Source organism: Pelmatolapia mariae, linkage group LG1 (genome assembly GCF_036321145.2).
Source record: "Pelmatolapia mariae isolate MD_Pm_ZW linkage group LG1, Pm_UMD_F_2, whole genome shotgun sequence".
NCBI classification, from domain to species: domain Eukaryota; kingdom Metazoa; phylum Chordata; class Actinopteri; order Cichliformes; family Cichlidae; genus Pelmatolapia; species Pelmatolapia mariae.
Genome location: NC_086227.1, coordinates 33,682,674 through 33,710,292, shown reverse-complemented (window position 1 = coordinate 33,710,292; position 27,619 = coordinate 33,682,674). Strand labels below are relative to the sequence as shown.

The 27,619-nt window shown below is 38.8% G+C and overlaps 1 protein-coding gene across 2 annotated transcripts in view; it reads left to right on the top strand.

Annotated features, from left to right (window-relative positions):
* The window catches only part of LOC134631294 (collagen and calcium-binding EGF domain-containing protein 1-like), a 38,595-nt gene extending 15,080 nt beyond the window's left edge, over positions 1 to 23,515 (top strand). The window contains exons 3-11 of one of the 2 annotated variants that reach the window (XR_010094386.1): positions 14,569 to 14,621; positions 16,177 to 16,311; positions 16,765 to 16,902; positions 17,761 to 17,894; positions 18,147 to 18,261; positions 18,442 to 18,581; positions 19,095 to 19,130; positions 19,391 to 19,531; positions 20,170 to 20,248. Coding sequence is in view for 1 of the 2 variants with exons in the window: in XM_063479491.1 (XP_063335561.1) it covers positions 14,569 to 14,621; positions 16,177 to 16,311; positions 16,765 to 16,902; positions 17,761 to 17,894; positions 18,147 to 18,261; positions 18,442 to 18,581; positions 19,095 to 19,130; positions 19,496 to 19,531; positions 20,170 to 20,358 (976 nt within the window). In the remaining variant the exon portion in view is untranslated. Of the gene's footprint in view, positions 1 to 14,568; positions 14,622 to 16,176; positions 16,312 to 16,764; positions 16,903 to 17,760; positions 17,895 to 18,146; positions 18,262 to 18,441; positions 18,582 to 19,094; positions 19,131 to 19,390; positions 19,532 to 20,169 lie in introns of both variants that reach the window. The other variant, XM_063479491.1, reaches the window with a different exon arrangement.
* Positions 23,516 to 27,619: the final 4,104 nt, after the last annotated feature.

Genomic DNA, 27,619 nt, shown 5'->3' with positions numbered 1-27,619 from the left:
TATGCTTCCTGTGTTTAATGGAGGTATAATTGTCTTTGGAAGGCTTCAGACCAGAGTTGGACCTCCCCAAAAACTCCACTAATCATATTCCATCTTTTTCTGATTAGCGCACACCTGAACGGCCCTCTGGACAAGCACAATGGCTGTTTTTTGGCAAACAATCTGCTCTAGATTAGCTCTGTTCTGCCCTTTTATGGCCACCCTGTCACTATTAATACCTCAACAAAACAAATCACCAGCCAATTGATAACAGACCGGAACGACATTGTTGTTGTGGTATTATCTGAATTCGACAAGCCCAGCTGTGTGCATGTGCCTGTGTGCATGAAACATGTATTGTGTAGCAAAAAATTAATATAGGGAATGGTGGGGGTGTGGAATTCAACAACTGGGGAGCTGCAGATAAAAACAGTGATAAATCTTGCAATGCCTTCAAAGTTTTCCAACATCAACGAAGTCGTGAGGCCATTTAGAAGATCTGGAAGAACTTTTTGGTCTTATCAGTTCATTACTTTTAGTCTCTTGTGAGATTTTTAGTAAAAGCTCCTCTTTAAGAAGCAGCTTTTTCCTGTCTGGCATGTAAACTCAACCAGACACATCATTATGAGGGGTCTGTCGTTAGCTTGACCTCAATGTTTAGCTGCTCCCTCACCCTTATCTTGCACTTAGCCATTCCTCTTTGGTCCCTGGTTGCCCTTCTCTCAGAATGCCCGCCACTCTTTCTTACACTTATTTTCATCTCAGTGTTTTCCTTCCATAAATATGTTAAAATAAATAGTATCCATACAAAAAAAAAAATGTAAGTGTTACTTTTGATAGCGTCTCTCTCTTTGTCACACATAAAGCACTAGTCTGAGTTTGCCAGTCCACTGCTGGATTTTCATTCACCTAAATTTCTGCCAGTATGCTAAGCCAAAATATGATACAGTGAGTAATGTGATGGAAACACATTGGTTTGGTAAATGACAATATTTCTTGTGGTCTCCCAAGATGCTTTCGTGATGTGGGAAAGAGGCACTAACATCTGGTATCAGTGGGCCAGTGAGTAAATCAAAGACTTTTTGAGGTCTGAAACATTACAGCTGCTACAAACACTGAAACTCCAACTGTAAAATTTTTGCCAATTAGAGGGATAGACGTGTTTAGCTGTTATAGAATATCAATGGTGATCAATCATTTGCTTTCCTGTCTAGCTCTGCTTACAAGTCAGAAACCTCTTGATTCAAATTTAACCAAGAAGCAAAAAAAAAAAAACCCAAGATTTTTTTGATTTACATTTTGCTTTTGGCAGTATTTTAAACATTTACTCTGAAATGCCTCCATAGAAATATAGCTATAAACATGCATAAACATGTAATTTGTCAAGTCCTCTTCATCTCCGTCCCCATGTGTTCTCCATTCAAGCTCTTTTTTTATGTCAGGTAAAATGCCAAATACTTTCATGTCCCTGTAGACTTGGACAAAGCAGATCATACATGTGTCTGTCACAGAAAAGCGGCTCAGAGGGTCAGAGATGCCACATTCCTGCAGAGACACTGAGCCACGACAGGGTCACAAAGGCCAGAGACCACAGGCAGAGCCCTGAGACACTCTCATCAAGTGATGAGCCTTTCTCAGTCTCAGCCCTTAGTCAGGTACAGTGCTGTTCTGATTCAAACTCCAACAAGCAGAGTCCAAATGACTGGAAATTGCTTTGCTCTGTTCATTTTGTTTTAAGATCATTTAAGAGTTAACAGATGATGTTTTAAGAATGGTGATTATGGCTACCAAAATTGTAAAAGAGTTATGCATAAAACTGATGCAGAGATCATTTGAACTGCAACAAGGTGGGTTATTATTTTTTACATTTTTCATCTTGCGATGCTTATTGAGGTAAAACTTTCCCAGAGCCTGGAAAAGTAATTTATTCAGATTTTAAGCCAAGCTGAAAGTTGTTTTTCAACTGCTGTCACATCACTTTATTAAGTTTTGCTTTTTTTTCCCTTCAGACATTTACATAGATTTCAAATATATGGTGATTTTATCTTGTGTTTTTGGCAAAAATGACTTGCTGTTCTGTGTCTGTCATCATTTCCAGATGAAAAAGAAGGTAATTTATTTCTAGCCCTGAAGTCTGATGCATTTAATATTTAACATGTATTGCTTTTTTGCTGGGAAAGGAGGCAAAATATTTGTAGATATATACTATTTGTTGCTGCCAGTTTGTTTGCACAAGTGCCATGTTTGCTGAATGTGGAGCTCAGATATATACACATATCACCACATTTCAGAAAAAGTGTCATATGTTAGTCACATGATTGTTATTTCCATCTGAATGAATTTACATTTGGAAGCTTGGCCCCACTCTTGGATACCCGTCTTTGTTCACACATGGAAATCAGGCTGTAGTGAGAGCAAACCCCAAGCACAGAACAGAGCAGGGATCCGTGACAACAAGTATTATACTTAATAAATGTGTCACAAGATGAAAAGAGTTGTGGTGGGCCACAAAGCAGCATGTAAGTACACAGCAGCTGTGGACAGGGCAGCTCAGCATATTTCATAACTAACTGTTATAGATATAAAATGTAATTATTTTGGATGAACATAATTATAAAATGATATGCTAGATAGAAAGGCATCAGCTGATGAAGGCTACCACTGATATCAGCTGACCTGCTAGGATTATGGCTTAGCTTGACTTTGGGATTTGAACAGAGGAAACGTGATTATCAGTACTTTGCTTTGTTTTTATTATATTTTACAGGTTGGGTAAGAGTACTTTTTGTATTCTAGGGCCTTCATTACAATTTGTCATGGCTCAGAGAATAGGCTGCGGTGGTGGTGGAATAATTAGCAGCGTTGTCTCACAGCATGACCTTTCTGTAGGTAAATTTCAGTTTTAAGTTCTGCTGCAATAACAGGCTGGAAGACAAAGCACATGAGTTCATGCACAAGTGGCTGCTCTGAAATGACATGAGAATAAGAGGTAGGGAAATCTGAATGACTGAAGCAAACTTTTTTATATGAAATCTTTCCCCCAGCAAAATGAAGCGAAAATCCCATGTTGCTTCATAAGTGTCCCAGTCCTTTAACAACTGAGCACTTACTAACCAATTTTGTTTTGAATTAAAACCGCAGTCCTTAGTTTAACAATCTGCCATGAAATTTGAAAATGAATCATGAAATTCAGGCAAGCAGTTTTCCAGGAAATCGTGCATGACAAAACACCATTTACAAAATATCACAATGACATTGTCAGGTTAAGCTGACCAACTCGTCTGTGGTCTGAGGTTTTCTGTATGATGGCACAAAGTGCAAACAAGACGTAAGGGGTCTGGTTTAGGAATAGTTTCACAAATTGCAGCAAGCATGTTTTCCTTTGCATAGAATTAAGAGTTTGCTGCTGTTTTACAACAGTTGTTAAGACACGCAAAATTGTATAGTGAAAAATTAAGGGAAGAGTTTAAGAGGTATTTTTTTAAAGTGAGTCAGGGCAGGAGGAAGGCAGGAGAAATCATGGCAAATGGGGAGAGGTGAGGCATAACACAGGGGAGGAGAAGTGCAGGTCAGACTGCACTCTGGTGGAAGTGGCTCAGGTCTCCTGGGCTCCCAGTCAAAGCGTCCTCTGTTAGACCAGAAATCTGATGGTTCCCCTGAGGCCTGGGTCCTGGAAGTGGGCTGGCAGAGCAAATAAACAGAGAGGATGTGCTCGTGCTCAACACCTTCACATATGTATACTCACACGAGTTGAAAAGAACACACACGTGCAATTATACACTAACACTAAGAGATGTACTTGTGATGTGGGCAACACCATCACACCTTTAGGGGGAAGCTGACGTAAGGACGGGTTTTGTTTAATTTGTGGAGACAGAAATCCTGGGAATATTTCTGAAGGACAAGTAGTTGAAATTGTCTTCATGTCTCAGATGTAATGTGGAACAATGGGTAGAAAAGTATGAACTTGTGTACTATGAATGTGCTTTCGATGCAGATTTAAAAACCCACACAAAGGGCTTATGGAAAGAACACGTTATAAAATTTTCTTCAAAGAGTTGAACCACAAGAAGACTAGCAACACATTAAAAAGAAAATTACAAATCTCAACAGAGAAAATGGACAATAGCGACTCTCAAAAGAATATACATATATAAATATATATATATATATATATATATATATATAAAGATTTAAAGATAAATGTGGCTTCCTTCCAAAATTGTGCTCTGTTGTACAGTCTCATTGTGCTAATGTGCGTCAGTGTAGTTCATCATCACACCGTTATACACATCACAGCCGGCCAAGTTTCTGAACTGCCTGCGACTCTGAGACTTGCTGAGCAAATAAATCATTTACATCACAGCTGATGCACATGTTGTAACACAGTTGTAACACACATAGGCCACATCAGAAAGCAGCATCCATTAAAATGACAAGATGCACACACGTATATTCACACATTAACAGTCTCTTGTCCTAGTATGTCAAGGGGCTGTTGACCTTCACTGAGCTCCACTTCCTGTGTTCCTCCAACAAGAGTCCCAAGAGGGAGAACTCTAAACCAACAAAAACCTTCGTCCCTGTCTTTAAACCTCTTATCAATGTCCACCTCCTTTATTTTTATTTCTTGATATTTCCTGCCACATCTTAACATCTGCCTCAGTTCATCCCATATCTTGGCACCTTGAGGCGAGATATGAGAAATGAGATGAGACTTATTTCCAAAGACAATGCTATTACCCATTCTTCTCTGTATAAACTCTGCAAAACAATAGCACTCAGTTAAATGAAAGGCACTTGTAATGCACAGTGACTGGAGCAATATTCATGGTAAGTGTCATACACACACTGACCTACTGTCAGGACCACTGTTCTCTCTATGTGCTACAAGTAATATCCTCTGTAGAACTTTCCCACCTGTAAATGCAAAAATAAATCAAGGTACTGTCGGATTTAAAAACATAACAATGAACATTCCCCTCCTGGAAGGAGACCCCTTGCTAAAGTACATAATCTTCAGTGTAAAATGATCTACCCCAAGGTCTGCCTCTGGAAACTGTCCTCGAGTTTCTTCCAATGCCGCCATGCTGGTTTTGGCAACAGCTCCCACAGCAGACTGGGATCCTACATGGCCCTGCCTGTACCCCTTGCTGGGCAGGAAGCTGACGGGTCAGCCACCCGCAGCAAAATTGACTGTTTGGAGAAGATGGACAGAATCAAAGTTTGTATGCTATAATATGGAGAACTTATGACATCCTGGGTGTTGCATTTAAACATTTAAACAAAGCTAAACTATCAACAGACACCGTTGAGTCATATATTTTTTTTAAATAGATTTTGCATTGCTCTCTTTTAACCTCCAAAAATTAACAAGAATTTGGGGAATCTTGTCTGCAGGATGTGTGAGTATCAATCACAGATCATTAATCAAGGTCTTTTATTGGATAAGCACAAACCATGTACTGCCCAATCGAATTCCAATGATTTGTGTATGTTAATTAATTGTCCTCTAGATACACAAGCTGTCAAAAACAGCAGCCAGCTGTCACAGTTAATTACATTCGCACTGACAGTATATCAACAAAAGCCAAAAGAGGCTGCCCAAATCCTGTCCAGACCTCTCTATCACCCATGTATTTTCTTAATACTACTAATTACATGATAAAGTATTTATATTTCATTGTAGACTTGGAGAGCCAGAAATGTCAGTAGCGTAGGCCAGCTAACACGAAGTAGTACATGTAGGCCTGTTAGTGAGTTGTGGGTGAACCGGGGTCGTAACAAGGCCATGGGTTCCCTTAAGCTAACTTCATAGGGCAGAACAGATAATGAAAACATAAACATCCAAATCATGCTGCGCCTTTAATATAAACTTTTCTATCCAACACAATAACAGTGGAAAACTGATCAGTTTATTCCTAGCTTTCATTAAAAATCTTTTCAACACTGCAGTGTCGTGGCTGCTTATTTGTTTTAGTAGATTCATTGTTTATGACTGTTAAGAAAACACTTGAAGAAAAGCTATTTGCTATTTCTTAAGAAAATTATGAAACTGTACTTTCATTTGTATTTGTGTGCTTTATAGGATACAAGTAATAATACTTATTGGCAATTACTGTAGGTCATATTTTGATCTACTAAGGTTACTGTTCTGCTGGATCCATTTTGTTTCCATGGGTTGTGTTTCTGTATCTGATGTGTACGGTGGCCCTGAGAGGCCAAATGGACTGCAACTTAAGAAAACACCAGCAATAAGAAAAACGCTGCAAAAGCACACAAAACACAACGGAAATAGGAAAAAACAAAACACAAATAGGAAAAAACAGATTTCCAAAAGCACAAGGGAAGTGTTTCTGGGGAGACAATAACCCGACGGACCAGTTGCAGGAACCAAAATATGCTAAGAATTGCGCTGGAAGACACTTAAAAGAAGAAGAGGATCTATTGGTTTTGTGAGGAAAGAAAAGATGAGAGGTAAGTGTGTTAGCCTAACTATTAGCTTAAAAATCCACCATCAGTATTATATGAATCATGATAAAACACGCCTACCATGTTTTGGGTTCCTGCAACTGGTCCATCGGGTTATTGTCTCCCCAGAAACACTTCCCTTGTGTTTTTTCCTATTTCTGTTGTCATTTTTCCCATTTCCATTGTGTTTTGTGTGCTTTTGCAGCATTTTTCTTATTGCTGGTGTTTTCTTAAGTTGCAGTCCTTTTGGCCTCTCAGGGCCACCGTAGTACGATGTGCTTATAATGCTACTGTCTTTGTCAAAGTGTTATAAAATTGTGGAAGCTGAAAGGGGCCATAACTGAACTCTTGTGTGCTGCAGGCAAGTGGCTCTAACCGGCACAGCTCCTATCACAGTAAAGAGATAAACTATCACATATAAACAGTACTCTGCAAATATAGATTCAGATAAATGAAAACCTTAGACATCCACAATATTTCCACACTTTAGCAATGCCTGTAACAATGCCCACATGAACATGTTTGGCAGTTTTATTTTTTACCATCTTATTTTAGCACACGAGCATGCTGTTGGTGATCAGGTAGTAGGAAGCCCAGGAGTTTTCAGGTATTCAGTACTGAAGTGCATTTTTCTAGCACTGTCACCTCACAGCAAGAGGTTTCTGGTTTCTAACCTACTGGTCAGCTGAAACCTTTCCATATTTTCTCCCACTGTCCAAAGAGATATTTGTTAGTTTAATTTTTAATTCTAAATTGGCTGCATGTAAAAATATGTCTCTATTTGTTGGTCAGCTTCACGTGGCCATAAGTATGATTAGTGTTTGAGAAAGTTCTTGGATGATCATGAAGGTTAATGTGCTGTTGATGTCTTAGTTATTTACAAGTCATGTGACCTCTGTCATTGCATTTAGCTGCTTTTTGTAGGGCTAAAGGAACATTGAGAATATTACTAAAGTTGAAAGGATTCATTTTTTGAGGTCCAAATAGTCCATACATGTGGACACTGTTGCTTCCTACCCTGGACACAAGCATTTGTTAAAATGGGACACTTTGTGTTAAGTTACATTCTTTGGGAAGTTGTTGTCTTACCTTAATGGTTTCTTCATAGTATCTGTGGGGGAAAAGAAGCATCATTTGAAGTTCAGCAGACAGCTGGTCCTGATTGACACCGCAGTTTAAAGGTTGTTGTAAAAGGTTGTGACCATTCTTGGCCTCAGCAAGTCTTATGGAGGATGGAACAATATTCATCTGCATGAAATGAAGATGGAAAAGGTAGACACCTCATCAGGTTTCTTGGCTGGAGAGCAACAGGAGGCCAGCATCATGTCAGTCTGAGCAGATGAGAGAGGGAGACAGATTATGTCAACAAGTAGTAATGCTGATAGGACGGGCTGAATATAAATTGACGTGTTTCAAATCACGGATTGAATATAAGGAGAGTGAAGCAAAGTGCACTGAGAGGACATGGAAAAAAAGCGGAGAGGGTGCTTGCTAACATCATCGTTTGGTTCGCTTATAAATCCTGACTGACATTAAAAGGCTGCAAGATTACTGGATGGCATCCAAGCCCTCACACAGACTCTCCTGCACATAAGACCATATATACACATGTATTCTATATTCTCACAGACATGAGCATGCATGCTTAACATTGTCTGACTTTTGGCAGGCAGATCCCGACATTTTTTCTTTTAATTAAATGACACTAATTGCTAATATTTGGTGCCAATATAAAACATTTCTAGCCAACAAAATTACCCTACAACTTCTAAAACTATTATATATAATGAAGAGAATGAGAAACACACTCAGATTCCCAGCGCACAAACCTTTACATTCACACACACAAAGCTCAGACTGATTCCAGTTTAATGGGGTGTGTTTTAGAGGCTGTGTCATGCTGACCGACATACTTTCACATTCCAAAACAAAAACACACGGGTCACTTCTTCCTCCACCCTCAACTTCTTGTCCAGACGCCTCAGCCTCCACTGTCCCACCCACCAGAGACACCCAGGGGAGAGCTGCTCAGACTGACATGCTGCTTATATATGTACAGTTTACAGATGTGTAGTGAGTTCAGTTAGTATTCACTATTGCAGACCAGATTCTGTTACCATTCAGATTTGTTTTTTCTCCACACATTTGTATCATAACTCCTCAAATACAACACACACATCAAAGGTGATGGACATGCTTCGGTGAAGACTGACAAACAAAGTCTTGGTAGAGAAGTTCAAACATTGTTTACCTCCACAACTCATTACACGTGACATAGATATGGAGAGAGAGGGTTTATGAACATCTTAGGCCATTCAACAAGTGCTTGTGAAGTGCTCTGCCAACATTTTAAAAACTCAACTGTACTTTACAGATTATCAGCACTATTATCATGAAAACATGTTTTGTTATGGAATTAAATTAGCATAGTCAAATATACTTACAAGCAGGTAAATAATGTGCAAAAAATGAAATTTAAAGACATACCATTAGATGAAATATAAAGGACACAGTACTTGAGCTACCCCTAGTTTTTTTTTTTTATTATGTTACAGGGAAATATTCATCCATCCATTCGCTTCCGCTTATCCTTTTTCAGGGTCGCAGGAGCCTATCCCAGCTGTCATAGGGCGAGAGGCGGGGTACACCCTGGACAGGTCGCCAGTCTGTCGCAGGGCTAACACACAGGGACAGACAACCATTCACACTCACATTCACTCACGCATTCACACCTAGTGACAATTTGGATTATCCAATTAACCTATCCCCACAAGCTGCATGTCTTTGGACGGTGGGAGGAAGCCGGAGTACCTGGAGGGAACCCACGCAAACACAGGGAGAACATGCAGACTCCACACAGAAAGACCCCGGCCTGATGTTGGAATTGAACTCAGGACCTTCTTGCTGTGCGGCAACAGTGCTAACCACCGTGCCACCGTGCTGATTTATACAGCACCAAGTCACAACAACATTTGCCTCAAGGCGCTTTATATTGTAAGGTAGACCCTACAATAATACATACAGAGAAAAACCCCTATGAGCAAGCACTTTGGTGACAGCGGGAAGAAAAAACTTCCTTTTAACAGGAAGAAACCTCCGGCAGAACCAGGCTCAGGGAGAAGGAAGACAGGACAAAAGACATGCTGTGGAAGAAGCACAATTCAATGCAGAGAGGTCTATTAACAGATTGTGAGTGAGAAAGGTGACTGAAGAAGAAATACTCAATGCAATATAGGAATCCCCCAGCAACATACACCTTTTGCAGCATAACTAAGGGAGGATTCAGGGTCACCTGATCCAGCCCTGACTATATGCTTTAGCAAAAAGGAAAGTTTTAAACCTAATCTTAAAAGTAGAGATAGTGTCCGTCTCCCGAATTCAAACTGGAAGCTGGTTCCATAGAAGAGGGGCCTGAAAACCGAAGGCTCTCCCTCCCATTCTACATTTAAATACTGTAGGAACAACAAGTAAGCCTGCAGTGCAAGATCGAAGTGCTCTAATGGGGTGATATGGTACAAGGTCATTAGGATAAAAGGGGGCATGATTATTTAAGACATTGTATGTGAGTAGCAGGGTTTTGAATTAAATTCTGGATTTAATAGCCAAAGAAGGGAAGCCAGTATAGGAGAAATATGCTCTCTCTTTCTAGTCCCTGTCAGTACTCTTGCTGCAGCATATGTGCAATCATACATGGAAATACAGTATATAAGTCACCAACAGAGTTTTTACATTTCTAACAACCCTGAAAGTCAATATGACCACCTTTATTCTTCAACAGCGTGAATTCTTTTGAGCAAGCTTTATTGTAATTTTTTAAGTGGTCTTCAGGAATGGTTCTCCAAGCTTCTTGAAGGACATTTCAAAGCTCTTCTTTGGATGTTGGCTGACTTTTGTTCTGTTCTTTGTCAAGATGATCCCAGACTGCTTCTATAATGTTGAGGTCCAGGCTCCAAGCAACCCAGTCGATGACTGGTAGTATTCCACTGTGTGTTTTTCTATCCAGCTAAGCTTTTACTGGATTGGCAGTGTGTTTAGGATCATTGCCGTGCTGAAAAATGAACCTGTTGCCTATCAGATGCTTTCCAGATGGTATTGCATGGTGAATGAAAATCTGATGATACTTTTCCGCATTTCTAATTCCAAACATTTTGACAATGCAGCTCCAAACCAGGGGAGAGCCGCCACCATGTTTTACAGATGGCTGTAGAAATTACTGTTGTACTTCTCTACCAACCTCTTCTGCACATTTTGACAAGGATTTGACCCAAAAATGTCACATTTGGATTCATCGGTCCATAAGACAAGTTGCTACTCATTTTACCTCCAGTTATTCTATATTTTTTGCATACCCCTGCCTTCCCTTGGCCTGCACCCTTCCAGTGAGACCGTTTCTGATGAGGTTTTGTTGGGCAATAGAAGGATCAGCTGAAAGGCCAGATGCAGCTCTCAGGTCCTCTCTCAGGTCTTATCTGGATTTCCTTTTCCTATTTCTTAAGGTTAGGACTTTCAGGTACTGTTCATCTTCTTTAGTTGGTTCTTTTATAGGCTTGCCACTTCTCCTTTTGTCCTCCATTTGCACTGTTTTCTCTTTTTTTTAAGGACCCACTGAACACCATGCAGAAACAAGCCAGCGTGTTTGGCTTGTAGCATTTTAGGTATCATTTTATTGATGAAACAATTTTATTTTATTCCTTCCAAACTTGCTTCTAGTATCAAAGTGTCTATATATCAATTATGGAATTAATTCTTTGCTAAGTTGTGTCTTATGTGTCCAGACCTTTGTATGCCACTGTGTTTATGACTCATTTTATGAACACTTTCTTATATTTATGACACCTCTTTTTTCCCTGTTATATTAAGATAACTCATGACACAGCACACATTTGTCAGTTGTTTTGGTTTGTTGTTGAAATGAGCAGACACTGGACTCTACAGCCATATGCATATTTGTGTATACACATCTGCACAGAGAAGGGTGTTATGGGTGACTTATGTTAAAAGAGTTGCACACACAACTCGCAATTTCACCAGCAAAAATTGTCAAGCAATGTGATTGTTTAGTCTAATTTGAGTTCAAAGTTGGTCTTTAAAGAAAGACAAGAACAAAACTAATGTTGGGCTATTGGTTTTATTGTCTTAACGTGTTATTATTGCCTAATTAGCACTAAAAGCAGTAAGCAGTCGATGCTTATGAGAATGCAATTAGTTTGTCAGGTAGGAAGTGTTCCAGGATTTTACCCTGTGGGGAATATGAACAGCTTGGCTAAAATTCAAGGGAAAAACATCTGCAAACAGGGTGAAAGTGTGCATTGTGTCAAAGCCATACATGTAAAGTTCATAGTGGCTGTTACGGTCCCTAAGTTACTGGCTCAGAGGAACCCATAACCTATGAGAAGCCACAAGCTGTTGGGAGTTCAAAGCAAATTTAATGATGCAAAAACCGAACACAAATAAGGGAGATGGAAGCCCCGGCCAAAACAAACAAATGAGAGAGAAGGTCTTGAACCAGCCAAGTACTGCTTCTTTGGATTCTGCCTTCTGTCCTAAAATAAAAAATACTCAACAGTCAATGATTAACACCACAACCAAAAATATGTCTGCTGGTAACTCAGCTAATAGCTAACAAGACAAACCTGCAAAAACAGCTCAGGATTAAAGCTGACGCTGCGGTGGTGGTGAGCCAGACACTCTACACCTCTGGCTTTCAATATGTGATCGTCAACATGCACAACCAATGAGAGAGAAAGAGCGCATGTGAATGAAAAATGATCAAGACAAGAAGGAAGAATGTAGCAGAGGAGAGAAAAACAGTGGCTAACATAACACGTTGCTTCATATTGTAGCAGTTCAAGAATTATTAAATTGTTTCAAGAAGAGAAAGTGAAGGAGTCATAAGATTTCAGATAAGTTTTCAGGGTGAGAAAGAAAAAAGAGCATGTGTAGTTTTATGCATGCACTGGCCCATTTCTTTTCTTTGGTTATGCACCATGTTTTCCTCTACTTTTACAAACCTATGGGTTGCTGAAACAAATAAATAGGGTCGTTAAGCCATATGTGTAGTCCTAAATTACAGCTGTTCTAAAGTTGATCAGAACCAGATCTACTTTAATCTTCAAGCTAAATAAACTTTTTAGCTGCTGTCATGCCAACGATATAAATCCAAGAATCCCTCCTGCTCAGACTTACATCTGCATCACATTAGCCCAACTTAGATCACTGACTGAGTGATTGATTGATGGATTGACTGACTGATGCAATGAGTGACAATCTTCATCTCAGTATTCACTTTCCTTTCTCCACCTCAGCTCAGAGCCTGGCTTTATACATCCCTCTCAACACTCCACGCTACAGGCTGCAGATTAAAGCCACTCTCATCTGGATCTCATCAGTTTAGGCTGGCCTCGCTATTTTATAGGTTATTTTTCATTCAAGAGAGGGAGGGGGATCTCATAGTGATTTAAGGTTACACTGCATGGAGGCTGGAGGAAAATAAAAGCAACTTATTGTCTTGAGGGGACCTTGAATGAAGCAGCATGCTAAATCCCCTCCGGTAACAGCTTGCAGTTTTCGGGATAGGAGTTGGGAATTCATCTGTGTTGTTTCAAGCATGCATGTGTGATATTTGTTGCATGCTGTGCTGCTAGAAATTCTGAGCCATTTCCTCTGTTTTTTTCCAGCTGTGATGCTTGTAACATGTGGTGGATTGTTGTGGGATTGCTGAACGACTGTCATTTCCAAACACCCTAAATCAAGTGTGAGAAAATTTCTTGCCCAATAATTTTTGTGCAATGCTGACTTTAGGGAAAAATGCATCTACAAGACTTTTAGGAGTTTACATCACAAAAGTAGACTGTAAACAACTTTTTAGAAGTTTTTTTTTTTTTCAAATTAATTCATAGTTTAAGTACTGTGACTAAAATTCAGAATAAGAAGTAACTGTAGCTTGTTTTTAAAACTGTAGTGAAACTGAGAAACAGACCAGTAGCCCTCAGGCAGCTTTGATGATCTGCTGACAAATGAGCTAGTTGCTCATTTGTCAGCAGATTGCCAAAATGAGCTGGAGTACAACACATGTGGTTCCAGTGACACAAATAGAAACAGACTGTGATAGAGAAATGGTAAAAGTATCATCAGAAAACAAATTGACTGAACTCCAAGTATTGTGCAATATGCACAAAATATGTCAGAAGTGCTTTAGTATATAGAAGTTAGTTACTATTTTTCCCTGAACAAATATGCATTTAATTGTGGGTTTATTTATTATTGCAATAGTTAGTTAGTTGTCTATTATTATTTGTAAAGGATGGCCTCTCTCATTTCCAATACTGTTTTGATGCAGGTTAATAATGCGTATAAAGTAAACTGCTCTTTACTTTTTAGTGTTTTGCTGCTGCTAGTGCTTAATACCTTCCTCTAAATGATGATGTGTTAGTTGTCAGTGAGGGTGGCAGGATGTCATTGTTGTCCTCACTTTTATCTTCAGCTGCACTTATACACTTATACACTGTTTTAATACTAAAACAGTTGGCTCGCGGTGTACACTTTCCAAATATTTTTTACTTTACAAAGTTCACGTGAACAGCAACAAACTTATAAAACTGCAGTGCTGAAATTATTCAATTTAATTACTGCTCTCTGAAGCAAAGATTTTTTGACTTTACTAAGCAGATTTTGCTTGTTGGCTCTTTACTAATTAAAATAGCCATTTCTACTTGATGGGCAACAAATCACATTTGCATAGAAAAGTGCATCATGCAGGCCTGTTTTTCATCCGTGCAATGCGCTACACAGTTAAAATGCAGATTCATCACAGCAGTCATCCTGTTTTTGCTGTTTCATTTACCACTCTGTAATTGTCTGATTATGTGATCAACTATGTAACAAAGTCAACATCAACTGAAACATTTGGTTTCACTGTAGAAGTGCTGGTTTGCAGACTTTTTATTACATATGGAGGTTTTCTGTTTCTCTCTGAGCAAATCAACATCTGGCTATGGCTTTTTATTTATCAAACATATAACGGTGGTATCACTCTTCTCATGTATAAAAAAATAAAATAAAATGGCTTTCCCAGCTGATCTGAAATTGGCGTTGAATATTCTCCTTTTCTTCTTTCAGGAGGAAATGCTGTAAAGGATTCAGGTTTGTGATGGGCCAGTGCATACCTGAAAGTAGGTAAACCATTTGCTCCATCACATAAGTTTTGCTCATAAACTCTAACATCTGGATCCACATGTTTCAAATCTGATGCAATTTTGTTTCCTCTAAAGCAGTTTATAAACATAACAAACTGTACAAAACATAATGTGGAACACCTTTGTCAGTTTAGCAGTCCTTTCATACAGCTTGTACACTCCAGTCACCTGAAACAAACGGCACATAAAAAATAATATGTCTTGGCAAAGACAACTGACAACTGTGATTTTCCATAACAAACATCTGATTCTTGTGAAAGTTGTCAGCTTTACTGGCCATTATCTCACGGGCTGCTGAAAAGCATTGCTAAACAATTTAGTTTCTTTCTAAAACTGTAATCCTGTGCTTCCAGATGGTAACAGTAAATAGCATCAGCCACTAGAAGGTGCTGTTCTTCCATGACCCCCTGAAGAACGAATGCTTCCCTAAATTATTTGGGAATAGCTGATATATAAGGACAGACTGAAGATAGACAATAGATATGATTATATCTGTAGTATGTCTCTTACAGCTGGTTAAAATTTGAACTTGAGTCAACTTGAGCAACAATAAAGTTATAATAAAGTATATAAGCAAGAGGCTATAAGTGAGGCACAGAAACCCACAGAAGAGATAAAATAACTGCATTTTAATGTTTCAGTTTAATGGTTCCTTTGGCCTCGTAGCACACAAGTTTAATGCAGTCTGATGTAGGATTTCAGTTATATTCTATACTAACTGCGACATGAACTACTCTGTTGAAAATCTGACAATACACTTATTAGATGAAATCCTAGACTTAGTGTGACTAGTCGCAGGCTTAAAGATTGGGTTAAAGGCTCAGTCATTCAAGAGGAGCTCAGAGGAGAGCTGCTACTCTATCACATTATATGGAGCCAGTTGAGGTGGTTCCTGGGTGCCTCTTAGATGAAGTGTTTTGGATATGTTCTACCAGGAGGAGACCCTGGAGCATACCCAGGACATGCTGGAGACATTACGTCTCGTGCCTAGTTTCCTTGTTTCACCCTTAGAAGAGCTGAAGGAGGTGTTTGGGGAGAGGGAGGTCTGGGTGTCTCTGCTTTGACAGCCCCTCCCATGATGGGGAAATACATATAAACAGCAGAATAACAAGCAAGCAACTCTAGGTTGCAGTGGCGTATATAAACTCCAACATTCATTGTGATTAGATACTGTAAAACATGAACTTAATGAAATTGAATAAAGCCATGCAGAGTCTGCACTGATGTAAGGTTATGAAAAAAATCTCTTGTCCACAAATTGTTTGTGTTGAATACGGAGAAAACTTCAGATGGTCACAGATACGAGTTACATGATAATATTTCAGACTGTGTCAGTAATAAAGATAATGAAATGGCTTGTATGGAAACTTTGTACATTACTTTGTAAATGTTTTGCTTGTGTTACACCTATCCTACTGTGATATGTGTAAACCCTTTTTGAGATGTTTCTTTACTTGTTCTGAAACTCTATGAATGAAACAAAGGAGTATAAAAGCTCTATAAAATACTCACGCCACACCCCTCTTTATAGGTGTGGATGTGTGTGCTGCGTCACCTTGCGAGCAGCAGTGCACTGATAACTTTGGACGAGTTGTCTGCACATGCTATCCTGGATATCGCTTTGACCGAGAAAGACACCGCAACCACAAATCTCCATACTGTCTGGGTCAGTTTTCATTATCATTATCTCTGGGAAAAAACAATTAAATATGCTTTTGGCATAGGCTATTTGTCACTCACTGCGCCACACTTCTTTATTCTTGAAAGTGATCTAAGTAACAAGTGTGGTGTGGAACTAAACAGGTGAAATAGCTCCCTCTTGTGGTTTTGTGCAGCAAAACATTTTCTCTCTATTACCATCAGCTTTCTGGGCTTAGACCAGGACTTGGAAAGGTTATTCTAAAAAGTTCTTAATTACAGTTAAGACCTCAAAGTGACTTTCATCTTTCAAATTCTACAATAAAAGATGAACCTGAAAACACACAAATGGACAGAAATTACTATGTGGAAGTGTAGGAATTGAAATAAACATTCAAATTTTACTTGAGATTTACTGTAAACTAACTTTATCTTTACCACTCGCTTCCCCTTTCTTTCTCTATTACACAAAAATATGCAGACATTGATGAGTGTGAGGCCCCAGGCAGCAGTTTGTGTGACCACGAGTGTATGAACACAGTGGGCAGCTTTGAGTGTCGCTGTCGCAGTGGTTACATACTTGCATCGGATCAACGCTCTTGCATCCCCATACACAACTGTAAGTTTCTGTGCCACTGTAACTGATCATCGCATAATTTAAGCCTTACGTTTTTTTTCTTGTTTGTCTTCTATTTTTCCTGCTCTGTTTTGTTCATTTTAGTTGTAGAACACTTTTGTCAACCTTTGTTGTTTTCAGATGTGCTTATAAATAAATTGATAAATGTAAACAGAACTTGTAGCAGATTCTTTTAGGCCTTTGGCTGTTTGAAATAAGATATCGCTTCCAGCTGGTGGTAGGGCAGATTATGTTATAACAAAGATAGATGTGAGATTTTATCTGAGGTTGAATAGAAGAAGGTTGTTTGAATAAATGTGCAACTGTGAGTAGATGCATGACAAACTTAGGATGCAAAGCCAGGAAAGTAAATGACAAGAACCCATTTTATTAGCTGATGCAAAAAACAAAAAGATTTCTTTTTTTTTAAAGAAAGAAACACAAGGTTAAAAAATGAAAATAAAACCAAACCAAAAACAGGAGCATGAGGTACAACAGGAAAAACAAACACAGAGCAAACACACTGGCAACTCATAGAGGGAAGACTGGAAGATATAAACCCAAGGTTGAAAAGATGGAGATCAGACACAGGTGAAGGCAAAATACAGAAGGAAATAACCATGAAACATGTGGAAAGTGGAAAAATGGAAGTTAAGAGACAGACATAAAAGAGAGACAAAGAAAAAAAGTATGAACACGAAAACAAAAATCAGTGAACATCAAAACACAATTACAGTGTTTGTGGTGGTATTTAAACTCATATGAATTCAAAAAATTGACTGAACTTCTTTCTTTTGTTATTTAACTAAACAGCATGCAGTACAGTTTGAGAACTTTTTTTCTTTGTTTTTTTTCTTGCAGTGAGTTCATCAGGGAAGTCAGATACCTTGATGAGTTCTGGTACCTGCTCATTCACCTGTCAAGATTTTATGAACATGAAAAATAGTTTACTGCAGCTGAAACTCAAGCTGGGAAATACACACTCACCCAACCAGGTAACATCTTTATGTTATAGCAGTTAAACCAAATGACTGAATCAAGCATTCACTTATGAACTCTTTCAGTCAGTCAATCAGACCATTTATTATAAATGATGGTGGCTAAAAAGTGAGCAAGACTTAATAGTTGCAAAAAAAATTGAGGATGTTAAAGAAATTGTTCAATTGTTCACGCAGTCAAACTGTGTTGGACCACACATCTGACCATTAAATTCATTTTAGTTTAAACTTTCTTCTATTCTTTTGAAGGTACCTGGCTTGGCCAATAGCAGTAATAAACCAAGTCTGGGACGAGCAGGAAAAAAACCTGATGGCCCATGCCTTTCTGGTCTTCCTGGCCCTCCAGGAGCTCCTGGTGTCCCAGGTAATATGAAACTGATGGAAATCCTATAGACAGATCCACCTCTAGTTACAGACACTGTATTATAGTGGAGAATATTTTGGCTAGTTACCTAATAGATTTACTGGAAAATAATCAACTGAAATGTTCTGAACAGATGATGTTCGCTCTTAAAGGTTAATATTTTTCTTCTGTCCCTACCAGGACACCCAGGGCAACCTGGAATGAGAGGTGACCTTGGGGAGAGGGGCCCTCCCGGACCTCCTGGCCCTCGGGGAGACATGGGACCCATGGGTCCAGAGCCTGACCTAAAGCACATAAAGAGAGGCCGCAGGGGGCCAGTGGTAAGGAAAGAAACTGGCACCATAATTTAGGTGTTCTTACAGGCTTTACCTCCCACTTCAATCAGCTCATAAAGCTAATAACCCTTTTCCACTGGCGCAGTGACATGACTGGTGCTGGGACGCATCCAGTTCTGTCTTGATGTTTGTAGAGAAGTATTATTAATCCATTTCCAGCGGATTAGCAACCAAATCCTACAAGTAATGTTGGCAGCATAAGTTGCTATTTACTATGAATCTGAAGACTACCTGCAATTTATGAGTCTTTTTTTTTTTTTTTTTTTTGCAGTAGAGCCTCCAATAGTCACTGATATCAGTAGTCACTACTTGGAACAAGCAAATTTGCTTTACCTTGAGAAAATCTGTTCTGTGTCAGACACCAGTACTGCATCAGTGGAAAGAGGTAGCTCAAAGATGAATAGATGAACTGTATGATAATAGTTTAAGCAGGTAACTGTTGCTGTGATTAAAAGAAAACCTGCTGTTCTTAAACCCATCTCTCAATCGTTTATACAGGGACCACCCGGGGCGCCAGGAAGAGATGGATTAAAGGTTGTTATAGCAACTTTATTTTGCTTATGTGTCTTTGTATGCTTTTGTGTCACCATCGCCAGTCGCCATCTTGTGCCTGTCTGTGTCTGTCTGACGTGCACACTGGCTCACACATTTCAAATGCACTGTTACTAGACCCTGCTCTGAAAAGCAAACTTAACAACATTTATTAAGTTTTTTTGTTTTTTAACTGTTTCTTATATCTCCTCTCACCATTCTGACATTTAAATTCACCACTGATGCTCTTCCCATGCATGAAGCTACAGTACACCCTGTTGTGAGTCTTCTTTTCCATGGAAGCAAGAGAGCTGAATACAGTTTAAAAGGTTAAAACTCAATCAGTGCATGCTGTTTCTCATCTACAGGGTGACAGAGGAGCTCCAGGTCCCAGAGGCCCACCTGTAAGTTATTACAGATGTATGGATTATAACACACTATATCAATGATAGGCATAGCCACTGTGAAATCACCTACTTGTTTACAAAGCCCTGGTGTAAAGCTTTAGTCTAAGCATTTTAGGTGCTAGAAGTGATCATATTTGGATAAGACAGTTAAAAAAGCAAAGTCTGGCAAGGTTGGTTAACAAGCTGCATCCATATACATTAAGTGTGCATCAGTCAAACACTCAATACCTGCTAATAAGTGCAATGTAGCATAAAAATAACACGCAAAACCTTTACCACCATCTGTTGTACAATTAGTCCACATTATTCATCAGATAATTTCACTGAACATGTTTTAAAAGGAACAAATGTCACAAACATGGGCAAAAAGTGGTAAATACTAGCAAACAGCTACTTGCTAAATCCCGTCGTGGCTGCAACCCCACATATTAAAGTCTAGAATAAATTTAAAAGGGTGAGCTTACAGCTGTGATGAAAAGGGTAAACTAGTTATGGGGGCTAACTGACATTTGGAGTAATGATTTAGTGACCATTCAAGGAGCTGCACTGTTTCGGGGCCTTCAGCTTTTCCTTCATTTTCAGGCTGCATGTGCACAATTAATTAACCAACCAATCAATTTATCGCCTGTCTCTAGGGTCCACCTGGCTCCTTCGACTTTCTTTTGCTAATGATGGCTGACATCCGAAATGACATAATCGAACTGCAAGAGAAGGTGTTTGGGGAGCAGCGGGGAATCTCTCTGGACAGTCCTCCTCATTCCAGCGGGGAAGCAGATTTTGTAGAGTGGGGCTCTGGAAAAGGAGATCACATGCTTAATACCTGACCTCTAACGTCCACCTCAGAGTAAAAATTACTTGATCCCAGCAAATAACATATCAATCCTGACTCTTTGCTTAGAGGATAACGGATGCTGGCGGTCAAAATGTTAGCATGTACATAATTCCTAACCTTATGGCTGGGATGAGCCTTGCTTGAACTCTCAACAATGGTACAGACAGTAAAAGGGAGCAACATAAATTTTGAAATCTGATGCTTTGACCACTGCAAGCACTGTTTTGCTGCCTTTCAATTGGATGTGAGAGTGAAGGGTGTGCGTGCAGGACATGGAGTGAGAAAGATGCCGCGTGAGCCTTTATGTCTGAGTCTCTGAGCTGTGCCTCTGAGCAGAACCACTTCAAACGACGGACTTTATCGTCTACATCTCTTCCTGTTCCTGAGTCTGTTCACGAAAGCTCTGCTGTGCCACTCACAGTTTGCCTCCAGGGCACTGGTATGAGGACCCAGGCCCTGCGCTGTTACCCTCCTCAGCACCTGCCTGTAGCATCCAGCCATGAACACTGACTGTGCAGCTAACCTCTGAGGGGGTCTTCAGAAAATAAAGATATATGAGTATGGTATTGTTAAAATTGTAAAATTAAAGAAGCTCAATTTTAATTAAAAAAAAACATTTAACAAATAGAAATCACCTGGTATGTACCACTTAGAAATAATATGAAGTGATATAAATGATTTTAAAAAGTAAACAATGGACACATAATAATCTTTAAACTCACTTGTTTAATGGGTTAATTATGAACATATTCAAGAAGAATGTTGAACATCTTTTAAAATTGGAGGCTGAGCCAGCAAGACAGACAAGAAGACGGCTGGTCATTTATTTTATTTTATTCTATTTTATTTTATTTTTTTAAGTAAATTATGAAAAGGGTAAACTCAGTGCTTGTCAAGGTTTGTCTTAATGTAGTTATTTTGTAATTTTCAATTTGAATTTGTTGTCCATCAGTTTCAAAAGATGTAATAATTAGTTGGTTTTCAACAAAGCATGTAGCAAAAGTTACAGAGGAGAATGAGAGCCATGTTAAAAAACATATATATTACTGATTATTTTGAGAGTAAAGTCAAAATGTCGAGATTACAGCTGTTGTTTCAAGACAAACTGCCACAGCTGCTATACTCTCTAAAAATGCCTTGGTAGATCAGTTAGTGAAACAAATTGATCAGTCATCTTATCATGTCTTGTGACACAACATTCATGCTGTTTATTGTAACCAGTGTTGGGAAGGTTACTTTTAAAATGTATTCCACTACAGATTACAGAATACATGCCCCAAAATGTATTTTGCAATGTATTCCGTTACGTTACTCAATGAGAGTAACGTATTCTGAATACTTTGGATTACTTAATATATTATCATGCTGTTTACAACTACATGAATGTGATTTATTACTATTACTGAAGGTCCGCGGCTCCGAACCATAGTAAAAGGACCTCTGGCTAATACGTTGGGTTCCGTGTCGGGCTCGTAGCCGAAAAATAGCTTTACTTTGTTGTCTGGGTCAAGTTTGCTAGCAAGAGGCGTTGAAAGGCTGCTCCAACGGAACTTATTGTTTCGGAGGAAAACACGAACACGGTGTACAGTCGAGTCTTAATAGCTTACTTACAACTGGGCTCGTCAGGCACTCTTCTTGGCTGCAGTGGTTATTATTATATTTACATGCTTCCAGCTCCCGTTTCTGCTCAATGACAACTCGTATTTTTCCACTCTCCTTTTTCTTCCTCCTAACAGACACATAACGGGTATGGCAGTCCATTCTCCCTGCAGCACGGACTACACTGCCCATGAGGCTATATTCTTTAGGGCTATGCCTGTAGCATTCTGCCTATTAGCTTAGCACAACAACAACAGCAAAAAGGCGCTCTCTCACCCAGGAAACACACAGTCGCAGAGAGAGCACGTCACCCTGTAACCATGGCAACCGCAACGCTGCCGCCTGGAACAACAGAACATAGCTGTCAAACAAATCCCAAACAATCCTGACCCGCGACAATATGAAACAGGAAAATACCACCGTGTAATCCATTTATTTCAACAAAGTAACTGTATTCTAAATACCACCTTTTTAAACGGTAACTGTAACGGAATACAGTTACTCATATTTTGTATTTTAAATACATAACAGCGGTACATGTATTCCGTTACTCCCCAACACTGATTGTAACCATTGATACCCTTACATCTGTCCACTGCCAGCCATTTCATTTTCCCAAATCCACTCTTCTGTGTTTGTGTGTTTCTTTCCATCTGACCAGAAGCAGCTTTCTGCACCTTATACTGATCACTATACTGTGTTTATGTGCTAAAGGATTGATAATATCAGTGGACCGCAACATCAGGAAGAAGGAGCACAACAAAATAAAGCAAATGTGGAACTTAAAGCCCAAGAGGTCCCAAAAGAGAAACAGCACACTACGCAGAATTCTCAAATTACACAGAGCAATAATATATACACAAATATAAAACAGCTAATAATAGCCCTAAATTATCTATTTTACTTCAGTTCAGCATAATAAAACTTTTATATGAAAAATGTTTTAACAAGGTTGCTAGGAGCAACCAGGAGCAGACGCTATCAGGATTTATCCTACCCATGTGAAAATGTGAACACAGTTTAAAATGTGTCCACTATAAGTACATTACTATGGAAAACTCAATAAAATAATTTGAGACTCTAGTATTTTCATCTGGAGGATTTTGGTGCTGAATAAATGTGTATAATAATAATAACATAATAATCACCAATTCAGTTTGATAAGACAATCTGAGGGGTTTTGTGCCATAAATGGATAAGTAATACAGTCCTCTCTTAATAGCAATTGCCAAATTTATAGCCCACACTCATACTTTTTCAATGTATGTCCCAAGGGGTTGGAGCCTGTCCCAGATGACACTGGATAAAAAACAGACCACACTCATACCAATTCCAACTTTGAATCTCCGGTTATTCTAACATGCACTGTTGTTGCACTGAAAAAGCAAGCTTGAGTAATTGTGAAAAACGGACACAGGCACAACTCACTAAGAAAGACCCAGCCAACAGTAGTTTGAAATCCAGAAACCTTCTGAGACATAGTGCACTAACTACTCACCACTAAAAAGAGTAGAGCCAGACTCAAATTCCCTGCTTGTGTGCACAAACTTGGCCAAATAAAGATGATTCTGACTTTCAAACCAAATGTGGATTTATTCAGTGCCACCAACAGAGGGTGCTAATTCTCAGATGGTGCTTTCTCAAAGCAAAGCGTTGCGTTCTTTAATTTGCTTTGTGAATCCCACCCAGGTTTTTACTTACCTGATCAAAGGGCCCTGCCACCAAACCATCACATACTTAGAAGGTGTTTATATTTCTCCATGTTTTTGAGCATACATGAATTATCTTAGCATTCATGTACAGGCTGGTGCTCATCATTATGTTCAGCGCTGACTGTTGAACCATCGCGTGGCTGCATGTTATTATGAAAGGTATAACAATTAGAGGTCAGAGGTGAAATGTCTTGGGGTACAGAGCTGTAGGGATAATTATAGAGTGCAGGCTGACAGTGGGGGCCTGTTTGGGCTTGTGCACCCCACAACTTAAGAGATGGTGAAATATGTTTGATTTGTGCTGTGATCTGGTTCACCACACATAATATATGTGTATATATATATATATATATATATATATATATATATACATACACACTATATACACACACATACACATATCTCGGTGTCTGTTACGTGTCTGTGTGTCTGTGTGTTTCACTTCGTGACAGACTTCTCACTTAACAGCTCCACCCCCTGCCGTGCAAACGGGATCAGGAAAAACAACATGAAACAATTTAAGAACCATGTCAGTAAGAGAAAGGCAGGAGACTGAAAGAGATTATCTCATTTCCTTCACTGCTTGTCATGCAATTGGAAGCCTCTTTCTCAGCCTGTAGAGGACAGTAGAGGCAAGGTCACCAGAGTACATCTTGATGCACGAAGTTTACACACCATCACTCACAATAGATTTGTCTCCTCCATCATAGAAGATCAACAAAACGGGCTCTTCCTTATTTTACATTTTAATATTTTACATTGACTTGCGTTCTAATTCACGTGAGCTTGTATTTCCTTACTCTGGCAAGCATGCAAGATAAAATCTAAGTGGGTTTCATATGAATGTATACCTGAGATCTCCTTTAAGACTCCTCTTATACTCATATCTCTACCAATCCATGTTATAATAAGAGACTTTAAAAGTATTCTCAGTCCATGCTGTTGGGATGCCAGACTCCACTGATGTTCTACAGTTAGTAGAATTGTGTAACTATTTGCTGGCATCTTCAGATGAGACTAAAGATACAAGAGATAAAATTTGGCCAGATGTTTCCTAGTATGAGAGGAATTTCCGTGCTGGCACACTAAGGACTATCCATAAATACACCTCATGCACGACAGGGCTGTCACTTCAAACAGTTGAGTGAGAGAAGCGTGTGTAAACTTCGGCTGATTCTGGAGATGCAAATGGATGTGTGTTTCAGTATGCATTGTAGAAAGTTAATAGAGTTAATATGACCCCTTTTTGTGAAATACCATGTTTTAATATCATTTGTTTGATATACGTATCAAGAGCCAAAGATGGTCTCCCAGTAACCTAGTAAATCAAAAGACCAGAAAAGCATTTTAGAGATTCAACTCTGGTATTCCCCAAACTGTAAGATGATTTTCTACATTTATTAACTCCCGTTACACAGTCCAGAATAACACCAAGATGCAAAAACTATTTTGCGAAAGAAAAAAAAGGGAAATAAAGAAATATATGTTAAGGTTTTGATATATAATCCACCATAGAAGGAAATATACATGTGCACCAATATAAACATTAAAATGTGGGGCAGCCTGGTGACCTGACAATGAACCATAACATCCCCGGTTTGCATCCAGTGCCAGATCCTTTGTTTCATGTCCTCATTTCTCTCTTTTCCCATTTTTTCCTGACACCACACACTCCCTCATGACATAAAATCAAAAATACTTCTAAGCTAGGTATATTGTGACAGTTCTTAAAATTGATGTTGTTTGTGACATTTTAATGGAAATGGGTTATGTGTTGTGTGCTAAAATGACTCAAACATTTTCTGTTGTCAGAAAAAGGAGGATTGGGGTGTCTTTATATGACTATCCAGAGGATATGACTCCCCAGTGGAAAGCAAAGGTCAAGGGGTAAACAGCCAAATGTGTGATTTGCACATTTCAAAAAATTATTTGTCAGTCCATATTTTAGACTTAGAATTTCATTCTAATTTAAGTGTTGTATGTAGACTTGCTGGTCTATACTTCTTTTTTCTTTTTTCATGTTCTAATATGGTACGCACATTTATTCTATTACCAGGAACCTGAGATTTAGTTTAATGTTGTAACTGTAAAAAACAAAACAAAACAAAACAAAAAACAACAACAGCAAAAAAAATTGCAGAGTAGGATAAGTAAACTCCTTTTCACAAAAGGTATAAAAATAGCTTCAGAATTGTGCAGGGTCCAGCAGAAAGTCAGCATAGTTCCACATTTATCATTCATCTCTTCTTTGTTACCCATGAAACAACCACGTAGCGAAAGACAGAAGAGTCAGATACCAGCCTTAGATAAAAGTAAACTATGCAGACCTTTTCAGGAAATATGCTTAGGACTATAAATTGTGGGACACTGACGCAGTCATCCTACCCATGGTCAAAAACCACAGCTACAGTTATATGATGCATATGGGCTTCAGTTCATGGGGAGGAACAAAAATATTGCATTAACCCCTGAGTAATGATAGCCACAAGGCCCCGTATGTGATAAGACAGTTCATTCAGAATAATTTCATTATATAGAATCCTTATCCTAATCCTTCTCTAAAAACAAACAAACAAAAAAAATCTACTGGAGGCATGGCAAGAAAATTGGGATTAGTTAAATAAAAAACTGCCTTTCTGAAAGTGGCACACTGGTGAGATCAGCAGAATAAAAAGCCAAAAGTCCGTTGACGACAACAGTGGTGGGTGATCATGGCTTCATTTCTGTGGTAAAGAAAAACCTGTCTCGACATCCAGGTACTGTAAGTGAAGAACACTCCAGGATTTAAGCATATTATTATCTACATTTCTATTCTGAAAAAAACCCCAACAAAAAAACAACATTATTTCATTGTACATGTGCAGTCACAGTAAAGACTATTCTATTCTATTCTATTCTATTCTATTCTATTCTATTCTATTCTATTCAAGTCTGTCATGCAGAGAAGTTTATTGAGAAAAACAGTGTTCACCACAAGGTACAAATGAGCCTCAAGCAAAGACGTTGCCAAAAATCATCAAAAAAAAGTGGTCCACTTCTGATGCATCATTCTATGGAGAGATCAGCCTGTACCAAAATGATGGCAAATAAAGAGCGAGGAGAAAACATGACACATCTTTCTACATCACTTGTAAAACACAGTGGAGCAATTGTCCTGTGAGACCTAGCTTTGACCACAATATTTCATTTCAAAGACTAGAACTCTGGCATTAAAGGAGCTGCACTGCAGTGGTTTGAATAATATCTGACAGAATCCAGTTTGTGCATGTAAATGGGGAGCATTTCTTCTCCACTCACCTCTTCTCAGTCTCTGTGTTTATTCATTCATTCATTGGCTTTTTCTCCCATAGTATCCAAGAATATGTAGACTTAACAACTGCATGCATGTATGTAGACCATCCAGGTCACAGGTGATTAGAGATCTGAAACACATACAATCACATCTATAGAAAATCCATTCTACTATACAAACTAGACTGTAATTCTGCTAAGTGAACCCTGTGTGAGAAAGATGAGCCCAGAGGAGGACCTGAAAAAGAAGCTGCGGAGAAGTTGGGTCAAACCCAGAATCTTGTTGTTTGCGATTATGTTTTTCATTTGCTGCATGGCCACAAGGTAACACAAACATACATATTTCTCTTATATAAATAATAATGTATATATACATTTAACTTGTTTAATTCATGTTGTTTGTCCAAATGATAATCAGCCAGTGGCTATTTGGAGTGGAGGCAAATTTCAATCAGTAGCTGGGCAAAACACACAAAAACATTAAAAATGAATTAGAAAAATCAGCCCTCCTACTCCCATTGTTATAAGAATGCAAACTTAAAAGTTGCCTTAAAATATTAAGCACCTTTAATTGGATGTTTTTGCTATTTGGCTCTAAAAAATAAAATAGAATTAAATAGAATTGAATGAACATTTTTATATTTATAATGC